We start from the raw sequence: 13,481 nt of genomic DNA, 5'->3' as shown, positions 1-13,481 counted from the left end.
TCCTGTTGCAGGCATGTGGAAAATCAGAAAAGAGGGCCCAGGTGCCAGAACAGACGAAACAGCTGTCTGCCAATGAGATTACCCTATTAGCATCTGAGAAAAAAATGTAAACAAAGTAATTGGCTATAATATTCTTGCTATACAGGAAACTTAATACAAGCTGTTTGAAGGGAAATCAAGTTGATGATTTCACATGGAACACTCAGGCGGTGCTTCTAAATCCAGCTGAACTAATTTCAAAGTTTGGGCTGGACATCTTTAATTTTTTTGCACAGCAGCAATTCATTTTACCAGATGCACCAACATATCTCCCCTACACCAGCTCTGCAAGCTAGAGGAACAACTTGTCCTGCACAGTAAAACACCTACTCACCATTCTCCATTGTATTCAAGCCTAAATTAAAAGCTAGCAAATTTCATGTGCTTTGAAAATTTAGAGTGCAATAAAACTGAAATCAGTGCAAACTGAAACATCCTTGGAAAATAGCAAATCCACACTTTATGATCAGGATTAGTGGATGTCTTTTTCCGCCTAATTTCATGAGAACCCTAAACAAGGATTTACAGTCACACATCACCAGAAATAAAAGATAAACAAAACCTCTTGTGATACTAGCTCATAATGTAGTTCCAGTTCCAGTTCAATAGAACCTAAGAGACCAACAGATTTTGGGAGTATGAACTTTCAAGAGTGAAAACTCCCTTCATCTACCCATCTACCGCAGATCGACAGGGCTACCCTCTGAAACTATCGTGATATTGTTGTAACTGAGGGAGCTGGTGGGTATACAATGGAGAAATAAAACAATGCAAGAATTTGTTCAGTGGTGCCCTGTTTAGCAATATCAGAGACCAAGCTTTTCTGGCTGTTCCTGAGCATTTTTAGCTTCTCATACACACCTGGCATCTGCTTCACTGTAGTATTCTCTGGCTACAATATCCTCAAACAGCTCCCCACCTGTGACCCTGCAAAGAAATTAAAGAGCAGTCAGCTCCAAAATTATAGTGACATAATACTAGGGTTGCCAGTAGGGTTGTCAGGTGGGTGGTTTCGGCAGGCAACTGCCCGCCAATCCACCCAGCTGCTCCGGAGTGACGATCGTGTCGCGCACGTGATGACGTCACTTCCGGGTTTGCCCCGGAACCACATCATCATGCGCACAACACGATCGCCGCTCCGGAGCAGCTGGGTGGATTGGCGGGCAGTTGCCCGCTGAAACCACCCACCTGGCAACCCTACATAATACAGTCACCAGCATGTAAATTCTCCCCACCCACCCCCATCGCCAGTACAATTATTTGTCAGTGCAGCATTGTACAAGTATCTATGGGAAGAGATCCCTGGTCCTACTGAAAAGGACTGAACTTGATGTTTAGTGTTACCGCTCTGCTGTTCCACCCTCTTTCTAAGTTTACCTTGAGCAGCAAACATATAAACCTGCAAATAAAAGCAGGTGCAGTTGTACTATTGCTAGTGCAGGATGAATTCTGCTTGCATGGAGATTGCCTCTTCTGCCTGACTCCATGATTCAGGCAGGCAGACCAACTGTCTTTTTCTCTCTTCAAGCTCCTTGTACATTAGAGTTGCCAGGTCCCTCTTTGCCACCGGCGGGAGATTTTTGGGGTGGAGCCTGAGGAGGGTGGGGTTTGGGGAGGGGAGGGACTTCAATGCCATAGAGTACAATTGCCAAAGCGGCCATTTTTCTCCAGGTGATCTGATCTCTATCGGCTAGAGATCAGTTGAATTAGCAGGAGATCTCCTGCTACTACCTGGCAGTTGGCAACCCTATTGCACATACAGCTGACCAAACATTTATTTTGTACTTTTTTTAACCCAAAGTTTATACTATCAAGAAAGCATTCCCAGGTGAAATGGCTTTGTGAGTGGCACAAGGCCAGCTAACAAGATTCATAACTGTACACAGCCCTGCTCCAAGAAGAATGGAGATGGATTCATGATTGGAGCAGGAACCAACAATCAGATCTGTGTGAATCTGTGAGACATACCAGAAATAATGTGCACATGTTTATTCATGCTAGGTCTTATATACTGCAGCTATAGTATCCAGCATGGGTAGGGTTGCCAACTTCCAGGTACTAGCTGGAGATCTCCTGCAATTACGATTGATCTCCAGCCAATAGAGATCCGTTCACCTGGAGAAAATGGCCACTTTGGCAGTTGGACTATATGGCATTGAGGTCCCTCCCCCTCCCCTCTACAAACCCCGCCCCTCTCAGGCTCTGCCCCCAAAATCTCCAGGTATTTCCCAGCCCAGAGCTGGCAACCCTAAGCATGGGGGTCCCCAAAATAGTGCTGACCAACACCTTTCCTGATGCCTGCCAAGTGTTTTGAGAAAATGGCAGGGGCCAGCTGGGGCTTTTGCCCAGCAAGGCTTTTGATTAGCCACTGGAGATTTGATTTTCTGTGCAGATTTTTTTAAATGTGGCTTTGGCTACAGCTGCCACCACAGCACACTGTGTGACTGAAAGTAAGATATGGTAGCCATTTTGTGGCTGGCTGCCCCTCCTGCAGCACCCATTTTGTGGCAGCCATTCAGTGGCTGTGTGCACCACCCCGTCAGAATTCCAAAGGTGCGTGCAGGCTCAAAAAGTTTGGGGACCCCTGATCTAGCACACTGCCCTGCCATTCTCTTAAAGAATGCAGATCAGGTTACAGGACCAGTTTGACTGCTTCTTTGTGAATTGCTGCCACACTGCAATGTCCCATGCATTTTGCTCCACCACTGTGACACCACAACTTGCAGGATGTGAGGGCGATCTGGCTGCGACATCTGTCACCCCACTGATTGCCAGGGTTGATTCGGCTGATCTGGCTGGCTAGGCGGGTGTCCCCTACCTCCCTCACAGCTCCATGTGCGTCCCTCCCTCCTGTGCGCTCGGTGGAAGAGGACGACCATCCCAGATAGACGGAGTGTACCATTCTTCGGTCAAGGGTATACGATAGCTGCGCTCCCCTGCTAGAACCTCCAAACCACAACTTGCAATGCTGCAGAGGTACACTGGCCCTAACATTTTTTTCCTTTTGCCCTACATAGCAGACCACAGGATTGGCTGTTCGGAGGAAATTGCCAAGGTGCTGATCACAATGGTCGAAAATGCATGGTCACTTTATCATCCTTTAATCCCTGTTTTGGCCAGGATCGGATGCACATTACGTGAAACGCATGCATTCGATCCAGGCTGAATCCTAGCTGAAACAGGGATTAAAGGAGGATAAAGTGACCATGTGTTTTCGACCAATGTCTTCTTAAAACCGCGTTTTCGCCCTTGTCATCTTAAAACCGGGAGCATAGGGGACTATGGGCAAAAACACATGGTCGCTTTAGCCTCCTTTATTCCCTGTTTCAGCCAGGATTCAGCCAGGATCGAATGCACATTTGGCGAAACGCATGCGTTCAATACTGGCCGAATCCTGGCTGAAACAGGGAATAAAGGAGGCTAAAGCGACCGGGTGTTTTCGCCCTATGTTTAAATGCATGAGGAATGTTCCTCTCCTTCCACTTCCTTAACCACCTTAATCACATGCCTTCTTCTGGCGCTGTACTTTCACTGTTGTTTTACACCCAGGGTAGCAAGGGAGAGATAAGGCAAAAGAGCAGCTAAGCAAGGAAGAGGAGATTGTGGGAGATGTATTTATGATTGCTTAATTGCCAGTCTACTGTGTCTCAGAGGAGCAGGCCAGAAAACCTGCCGCACTAAGCACGTTTTTAAAAAGAAGTCTGAGAACAGTGCAGAAGTAGCTGACCCTCCAGAGGCGCCACGTTAAATATGCTAATTATTGCTCTAAGGAGCTTGAAGGGCTGATCTGCATAAAGAGCTATGCTAATTCTCTTAAATTGGATGCTGCGAAACACTGTAAAATCTAATCTGCTTAGCAGCTACTGTCTCAACAGAGTTGATATATCCTACACACCAAAAAGCGCCAAAGTAGGCTGATCCATAAGCAGATTTCTCACCTCTTTACATTAAAAAAAAAATGCAGGGGGGACGGGGACTGAATTGGATTGGGATCATTATGCTTTGTGTGCGTGTGTGTGTGCTGTCAAGACACAGCTGACTTATGGTGACTCCGTAGGGTTTTCAAGGCAAGAGACATTCAGAGGTGATTTGCTATTGCCTGCCTCAGCGTGGACTGAGAGAGTTTTGAGAAAACTGACTGGCCCAAGGTCACCCAGCAGGCTTCGTGTGGAGGAATCAGGAATCAAACCCAATATCCAGATTAGAATCCACCGCTCTTAACCACTACACCATGCTGGTTTTCCATTATGGTGTATAAAAGGGGTTAACTCCTCTCCCCACCCATGCCATTTTCCTGGGCATATGTAAGGTCATTTTTTCCCAGCAGGACAAAAGAAAAAAAATAATTTGCCACAAATTTTCACTCTCACTGGTTCAATGATGGGGAAAACACCTGCTTTGGGTCACAAGCAGGGGAAGGGTTTCCCTTAGCTCCCAGATTAAGGCTGAGATCTGGAAATGCTCCATCCCAGGTCTGCTAAGAGCACCCACAGGCCCTAGACCAAAATTTGCCCATCCCCAGAAATTAGGGTTACCAGGTCCCTCTTCTCAACCGGCGGGAGATTTTGGGGGCGGAGCCTGAAGAGGGTGGGGTTTGGGGAGGGGAGGGACTTCAGTGCCATAGAGTTCAATTGCTAAAGAGGGCATTTTTCTCCAGGTGATCTGACCTCTATCGGCTGGAGATCAGTTTAATTAGCAGGAGATCTCCTGCTACTACATGGCAGTTGGAAGGAAAAATACACCTATGCTATAACAAAGCAGTTGGCAAGAAAAAACAGCACAAGGCTCTATATATATTCAAAAATGTAAAGGTTATATTAAATAGAAAATATTACAAACGACAAACAATGTGACAAATGTGAATACCACCCAATTAGTGACAAAACAAATAATATAGAAAGTACAAACATGGAAAACATGTTTGTAGTTTTTATGTTGTTTTGTCACTAATTGGGTGGTATTCACATTTATCACATTGTTTGTCGTTCGTAATATTTTCTATTTAATATAACCTTTGCATTTTGAATATATATAGAGCCTTGTGCTGTTTTTTCTTGTCAACTACCTGGCAGTTGGCAACCCTACCAGAAATGCATTAAAATATTATTTTTTTATTTGTGGCTAGTATGTCAGATAAAACAGGTAAAACAGAAACTGACCAAACAGAGTAGAAGAAATGCATGACATGACTTGTCTAATTCCCAAGATGATCAGGACCCCTTCAATCGTATCTCTGAAATACCCTCCAAGCAGATTTGCCATCTCATCCTATAACTATAAAATCCAGCCAGATAGTCAGAATACATTACAGTAAACTGAGCTGTAACAAACTATAATAATTCTTGAGAAAACCAAAAACCCAGTCCTTGGATTACCCAGTCCTCCCCAGCCCCTCCTGATGGAACAGAAGACAGCCACAGTAAGACCCCTTTGGGGGCTTTAATCTATAATTTTTCTCCTGTGTGTGTGGGGGGGGAAGCAGAATCTCTGTGTGTGGGGGGAGGGAGCAGTTTCTGTGGGTGGGGGGGAAGCCAAAGGGGGCTTTTGCCGGTTCTGCCTGGGGTGTGTGTACCCCCTCGATTCTCTCTCTCCCTGGTTTGAGGGGGGGTTTCAGTTGTGTGTCTTCAGGTTTTCCCTCATTCATAAGAGCGGTTAGGTCTATTTGGATGCTTGCTCAAAACTGGTTTTCAAATGGTGACTTAAAGAATGCATTTGGAGTCCCATGCAAAAGGGGAAATTCCACTCCTCCTGCTCATTATGCATAGCTAGCTGCCTCTGTCGCTTTCCATGGTTTGCAAACTCCCAGGTGTCAGGTGTTGCTTTGCACAGTTGCAAAGGTGTTGCTTACAAGGTTGTGTTGCTTTTCAGTCCTGTTGCTTGGCAGTTGTGTTGCAATGCTTTGCAAACTTCTCAGCTGTTTGTCGGGGCTGGGAGCTTTGTGAGTGGGCGGCAAGCTCTGCTCAGAGATGCACATTAAGGGTTGGGGGACCCCTTTCGGGGCCCATATCTCAGCCCCCCCGACCCAATCTTTACAAAACTTGGGGGGTCTTTCAAGAAGCATCCTTTGAAGCTCCACTGAAAGTTTGGGACCTCTACCCCCAAAAATGCCCCCCCAGAGCCGCGGAAAGGCGCGGTTGTGTTTTTAATGGCTTTATTCGGCCGAATTTTTTCCCCGAACTTTGAATTCCCGCCGAATTGCACGGACCCGAAGTGGGGGAGTTCGGACTTCGGCATATCCCGAATCTAAACGGGCCGAATTCAGCCGAATCCGAACTATACCGAGTTTTTTTTTAATTCAACAGCCCTAGTCCTAGTTCAACACCTTAACCACTATACCATGCTGGCTCTCTCTGTACACTGTGGCTACCACTTATTTGTCTTTTTGGTGGTCCACGATACCTGTAAAACTGTCCTCGAACACCATATTTCAAATGAATCAACTTTCTTCCTGTCAGCTTTCTTGGTCATCATTTGGTCCTAAGATCCATCAATGATGGCTCAACAGAGGCTAGAGACAGGCAACAGTTTACTCTTTAAGAAAGATGAAACTAGTTTAGTAGAACTGTCATGGACTATGGTGTACATACTTGTTTCTTTTGTGCCATCATCTGCTGTAGTCAAATACATTTTGCGTGTCTGACTTGAGATGTTAGTGGGACAGGGGGGAAATGAGTGTACACATCTTGTACAAACATCTATCACAGCGCATTGAACTTTATGGAGAAAATGGCTCATTCTGCAGTGGGTGTATATGTTTGCAGTTGTGAGGTGGAAGAAGAAAGGTGATACTCCTCCTGGAGCTTCACAAAATACTCCACATACCTATGAGGATTTCTGTATTTTCCACTAACACTTACAGGTCAAATATCAGATAGTGGTGTGCCTCTTCTGATATGCTGTCATGGAGTCTCACTGTAAAGACAAAACAGATCAGGTCACCAGTTAGAACAAACTTCTCATTGGCCATTTATGCAGGGTCAATTTTGAAGCTTGCTCAAAGCTCTTTTTTTAAATGCGACCTTTAAAATGCCTATTCACAGTCCCGATGCAAAAGGAGAAATTCCACCCCCCACCCACCCCCACTTGCCTGCTCCTTGTTTGCATAGCCATTAGCAATCGCCCATTTCATAGCTACCACACAGCTGTTATTTTGTATGTTTCCTTGAGAGGATTCTTCGCTCTGGCGGTGGAGCAAACACAAAAGGTCCCGTTAAAGGGGCTCTTAAGTAATGCGAAGCAGGTATGCGCCGGCTTTGCAGTCACTTCCTGAATGACGGTTCACCATGAAAAACTCAAAAAAAAAATCTCGGTCTTTTGGCTAAGATCAAGTGTAAAAACTCAAAAAAAATATGTGGAGCAATTCAGCCTGGAACGCGCTGCTAATTACCAAGCACAAATGGCCTTACATTTAAAAAGGCTCCTTCACCTCTATCATTAGATTTTAACATTCTTCATTTCTGCAATAGAATGCAAGTACAGGAACCCGGACAGGGATCACACAACTCAACTTCAACTGTATCTTCCCTCCCCGCCCCCACCAAGCCACTTATTTTATTCTGCCACATGCTAAGGAGCTAGCATTCACACTGCACAAATGTGAACATTGTCTCTCACATACAGGGTCCTGAGAACACACAGAAGCCTTTACAGTACTTAACAAGAGTTGCAGTATTTCAAAACAAAGTAGTTTGTATCTGAATATTGTCATGCAATAGAAACAACATCTGGATACAAGCCAAAAGAGGGAGAAAAGAAGGTGTGAATTTAAATTAGAGGAAGGGTAAACTTATGGCCATCACAAGATCCTTTGTGCATACATCCATTAAATAGATTTACATTGCAGTTGAACATGTGGTACTTATTTTTATTTCATTCTGGGCAGCACTGTGGTCTCCATCCAAACTTCATCCTCTGGGTGCTATTTATGTAAATTTATATAAATATATAAATTTAAAGAGATGGGAGATCTGCTCTTGGTTTTTCATCTTCTCATCTAGATGCCCAATAAGAAGAGCCAAGTTCATTTTGTCACTCAGTTCATTGGTGGCAGATGGGCAATCTGGGCACATGGTAAAGTGTTCAAACCAAGTGCTCAGTTACAATGTGAATTCACTCTTCCCCCACATCTCAGCGCCTGAGAGAGAATGCAAATGATGAGCAACCTCCACATTCAGAGACAGTGTACCTCTGACTACCAGAGGCTGCAGATTAGCAAGAGGAAATACATTTCAGCTTCTCACCTTGCTTCAAAATGTCCCTGAGGCATTGACCTAGCCATTGCAGAGAGAATGCAGAAATAGATGGATATTTGATTTCACCAAGCATGGAAATTTATTTTTATATTCTTATGGCTGAGATCCAAAGGCAATCTTAGCTGGAAGCTCTATTGAAATTCATCATTATTGCCCAGATACATCTAGGATCAGGGTGAAAGTGAGGAATTTATTGCCCAAGACTCCACATGAACACGTGTCGCTGACTTATAGTAGATCTGTTCAGAAGTTACAGTGAATAACGTACAATTTATAGTATAGTATACACTTGAATTTTCTTTATACGTGCAGAGAATAATTTTCATGTTACATTCAGTATACATACAGCGCAACGTGTGATTTAAACCCCCCATGTATCCAGGTACTGGTAGAGGTGTACATTCAACAACCCCCTCCCAAAAAATACCTTATGGGGAGCTGAAAAGCAGATCCCAAATTATGCTGCAAATCAGCATGATTCAGGCTGCTTCGGTCCTGCCACCATTTTTTAAAAAAAGAATCCCCTCGCCCTCCCTTGCCTGCTAGTCAGCTCTACCACCGTGGCCTCCGGGTTCCACGTGGGACTCGGGAGCAGCCACACACACACACACATACCCTCTGGAGTTTAGGTACATGAGGGGAGGGGAGATGGGGGGGTAAAATTTGAATTTGTGACTAATTGATCTAATTTGGGGGGGGGGATCCTGGATTTTCCAATATGGGAGTTTGGAAATATCCAGGATTCCCCAAAAAATTCAGATCTATTAGATTCATTAGTTTCTTCCTTCCTTTAATGGTACAGCTCCCAGCCAATAGGCTATGAGCTAACCACACTGAACTACTGGGCAGAATTTTAAAAATTATTTTATTTTATATAATTTATTTAATTGTATATATGTTATTTAAATTCTCCTTGTATCTCTTAAATTCAAATAAACCCAAAATAAATTTCACTACTGGAACTGTGATAGCTGGATCATAACCACCCAGCCGAAATTGTAGCTTATTAGCTACAGGCGTGTCTATATCAGGAATTTTTTTTTAATTAAAATTTTATTGGATTTTATAATACAAATTTCCCATATTAACAAACAATAATAATGGTAACATGTAATTCTAAATCCTAACTAGATGTTGTTGTAATTTCTTATATACGTTATAAACTACCAGATAACGGAAAATTTTTCGACTTCCCCATCACCTCCGTCCGCCTCTTAATAAAGTATTCTAACCCATCGTGATTGGTCTGATCTTCTTATATCTCAGTTAAGTTTCATATAACATATTCTATCAGTATAATTAATTGTAATTCTTGATATTAATAGTACCGTTTAGATCAGATTAAAAGGTAGTCTTCCATTTTCCCCAGTCTTAATTCATATTGACAATATTTCATCCAAGCCTCCCATTCCCCCATAAATCATACATTGTCTTTTTGATTTAAAATGGCTGTAAGTTTTGCCATTTCCACCAGTTTAAACATTTTCAAAATCCAGTCTTTTTTCCCTGGGATTTCTGCCCCTTTCCATTTCGCTGCAAAGAGCAATCTTGCCGGGGTTGTAGCATAAATCAGAAAAGTCCTTTGTGTTAACAAGTCATCAGGTATCATGCTTAGTAGCATCATTTCTGGTGTCTTGGGTATATTTTTTTGTACTATCAGCCTTACTTCATTATAAATCATATCCCAAAACTCCTTAGCTTTATCACAGGTCCACCACATGTGATAAAAAGAACCAATTTCTTTATTACATTTCCAACATTTAGGGGATGTCACTTTATAAATCCTTGCAATCTTCTTAGGTGGTAAATGCCATCTATACATCATTTTATATATATTTTCTCGAATTGACTGCGCATTTATTCCTTTCAGGTCTTTCACCCATAATCTTTCCCATTTATTTAAAGCAATATCATGTCCCACAGTTTGAGCCCAGTTAATCATTGTTGGTTTAATTATTTCCAGCTCACAATAAATTGTTAAAAGAAGATTATACATTTTAGAGATCAGTTGAGTGTTATTATCTAATAACATCCTGTGAAAAGGCGATTTTTCTTTAGAGAATCCATTCTTCATATCTTGTGTAAATACTGATTTGATTTGATGATATTGAAGCCATTGTAAATCGTCTTTAAGTAACTGAAAGTCTTTTAGTGAGCTTTTTTTCCCTTCCCAGTTAATTAACTCTTGGTAGGTGATAAATTTGTCCAATCTAAGTGGGCGTAATGTCAACATTTCTTGAGGTGATATCCACATCGGTGTTACTGGTTCAAGAATATGTTTATATCTCATCCAAGTATGAAATAAGGAGGACCTGATTATATGGTTACGAAATGATGCTTGTATCTTGATTTTACCATACCACAAATAGCCATGCCATCCACTTATATTGTTAAAACCTTCAAGTTCTAACAAACGCGAGTTAGATAAGTTCATCCAGTCCTTTAGCCATACTAAAGCGGCCGCTTCAGCATAAAGTTGAAAATTAGGTAATGCTAAACCTCCTCTAACTTTAGAGTCCACCAAGTGTTTGTAAGCAATCCTCGGCTTTTTCCCTTGCCAGATGAAATTTAATACGTCTTTCCTCCAAGTATCAAAATATTTAACATGTGATATTATAGGCAAATTTTGGAATAAGAAAAGCATCCTTGGTAAAATATTCATTTGGACTGTTGATATACGTCCCAAAAGTGACAGCTTTTTATTTGACCAAATGATCATGTCAGTTTTTATTTTATCCCATAATTTAAGATAGTTATTAGTTATCAATTCCTTATTCTTCGCAGAGATCCAGATTCCCAAATATTTGACTTTATTAGCCTTGTCCCAACCTGTATATGATATAAATTCCTGCTGTTCTGTTTCTGGTAAATTATTAAATATTGTCTTTGTTTTTTCTTGGTTAACTTTAAACCCCGATACACTTCCAAAGTCGTCCAAAGTTTCCAGCAATATCTTCATTGATTGTGTTGGGTTCTCCAAAATTAACAGAAGGTCATCCGCGAATGCTCTCAATTTGAATTCATGTTTTTTAATTTTTAATCCGCGAATGTCCTCCATACTCCTTAGCTTACAACATAGTGATTCCAACACCAACAAAAATAATAATGGAGACAGGGGACATCCCTGTCTGGTTCCTTTCTTGATTGAACAATTATCAGACATCGATTCATTCACCAAAATTTTTGCCTGTTGGGATGTGTATATGGCCGATATACCTCTCAAGAAGCGGTCTCCAAAATTTAATTTTTCCAATATCTGTTTCATAAAATCCCAGGAGACCATATCAAAAGCTTTCTCTGCGTCCGGGAATACAAAGGCCGCCGTTTGTTGAATATTCTGGTCATAATATTCCAATGAGTCTAATAAAACTCTTATATTATCTTTAATTTGCCTTCCTGGAACAAAACCTGCTTGGTCTTCATGTATAAGGTCCTTAATAAAATGCTTTATCCTATTCGATAAGACCGAAGCATAGATCTTATAATCCACATTTAACAGCGAAATAGGTCTATAGTTTGAAGTTTTTTCTGGATCTCTTCCTTCCTTAGGTATCAACGATATAAATGCATGTGACCAAGTCTCTGGGGATGCTCCCTTATCCAAAATTGTATTACAAAGTAGTACAAAAAAATTCACTAAATTGTCACTGAATGTTTTATAAAATAGTGCAGTAATTCCATCTGGTCCTGGTGTCTTATCCGTTTTTTGTTTCATTATTGCTTCTTGTAGTTCCTCCTTTGTAATTGGAGCATCTATCCATTCTTGTTGGGTCTTTGAAAGGACATTCATCTGTATTGAATTTAAAAACTTGTCTATTTTCTTTTTTGAGATATTTTCTTTCTGATATAACTTAGTATAGAATGAAACAAATTCTTTTTGTATATCCGTAGTTGTATAAACTGGTCCTTTAGCGGATTGGATTTTCGTTATAATCTTCTTTTGAAATGAATCTTTCAGTTGGGTTGCTAAAAATTTTCCAGGTTTATTAGCATGTTCAAAGTATTTTTGTTTAGCAGATTTTAAATTTTTGTTCATTTCCTCCATTATTATCAAATTTAGTTGGTGTTTATATACAGAGATCTTCATTTGTATGTCATTTTTCTCTTCTTCATATAGAGCCAGAACCAGTTTTTTTTCCAAATTTTGTAAATCCCAGAGTATATTATTGGTAAGTTGTAGTTGGGTTTTCTTCCACGCCGTGTGTTTCTGTATCATGAATCCTCTTAGAACAGCTTTGAATGCATCCCAAACTGTATTTAGCGAAGTTTCCCCATTAAGATTAATTTCAAAAAAATATTTAATTAGGTCCTGTAGTTCTTTTAGAATCTTATTGTCCTTTAAAAGTTTATCATTTAATCGCCATCTAAATGCTTTATTGTTCCATTCAAATGTAATTGGATTGTGATCAGAAAAAGTTCTTGGTACAATTTGAATTTTATGTAGTTGCGTAAAAATAGATTCACTAGCCCATATCATATCTATCCTGGAGTGTGAATCATGTCTTGCTGAATAATAAGTATATTCTTTAGCTGTTGTATTCATTGTTCTCCAGATGTCTTGTATTTCCAATTCCGAAGCCATGGTGAAGAAAGTTTTAGGCAGACATCCTTCATTTTCGTCTTTTGCTTTTGATTTTTTATCCAAAGTTGAGAGGATAACACCATTAAAGTCGCCCATCAAATGAATCTGATCATTTGCATATTGGGAAATCAGTTCATGTAGTTGTCCATAAAATTTTGCTTTTCCTTCATTGGGTGCATATATTCCTACCACAATCGTCTTTTGCCCCAATATTTTGGTTTTGATAATTACAATTCTCCCTTCATCGTCTTTGTACAGTAATTCAGGACTAAGGCTAGAATGAGCATATATCACTACTCCCTTTGTTTTTGTTTTAGCCGATGCGACAAATGCTTGTCCAAGCACTTGTCTATCCAGGTATCTTTTATGCTTTGTTGCTATATGAGTCTCTTGCAAAAAAATTAGGGAGTATTTGTATTTCTGTAAATATTTAAAAATTCTAGCCCGTTTAGTTTTTTCATTCAAACCGTTTACATTCCAAGCAATTACTTTTGCCATGGTGTAATAATTATTGAAGCAAAATATTCAGTCTATAACTCAGCACTTCCATCTGCTCCCTGTGATTCCTCTTCTTCTTCTTCTTCCTCTTCCTTTTGTTCCAAGGTTAA

General features: G+C 40.9%; 1 protein-coding gene across 2 annotated transcripts in view; it reads right to left on the bottom strand.

Moving 5' to 3' along the window:
- CAMK2A (calcium/calmodulin dependent protein kinase II alpha) overlaps positions 1 to 13,481 on the bottom strand; it is a 157,716-nt gene that overhangs the window by 51,437 nt on the left and 92,798 nt on the right. For both annotated transcript variants that reach the window (XM_056851459.1, XM_056851449.1), the window contains exons 4-5: positions 6,897 to 6,951; positions 901 to 966 (exon numbers count right to left, since the gene is read on the bottom strand). In XM_056851459.1, the coding sequence (XP_056707437.1) occupies positions 901 to 966; positions 6,897 to 6,951 (121 nt within the window). The remainder of the gene's footprint in view (positions 1 to 900; positions 967 to 6,896; positions 6,952 to 13,481) is intronic.

The sequence above is a fragment of the Euleptes europaea genome, chromosome 1 (assembly GCF_029931775.1).
Source record: "Euleptes europaea isolate rEulEur1 chromosome 1, rEulEur1.hap1, whole genome shotgun sequence".
Classification (NCBI taxonomy): Eukaryota; Metazoa; Chordata; class Lepidosauria; order Squamata; family Sphaerodactylidae; genus Euleptes; species Euleptes europaea.
The sequence above is the reverse complement of the archived record's forward strand: the minus strand, read 5'-3'. Positions and strand labels throughout refer to the sequence as shown.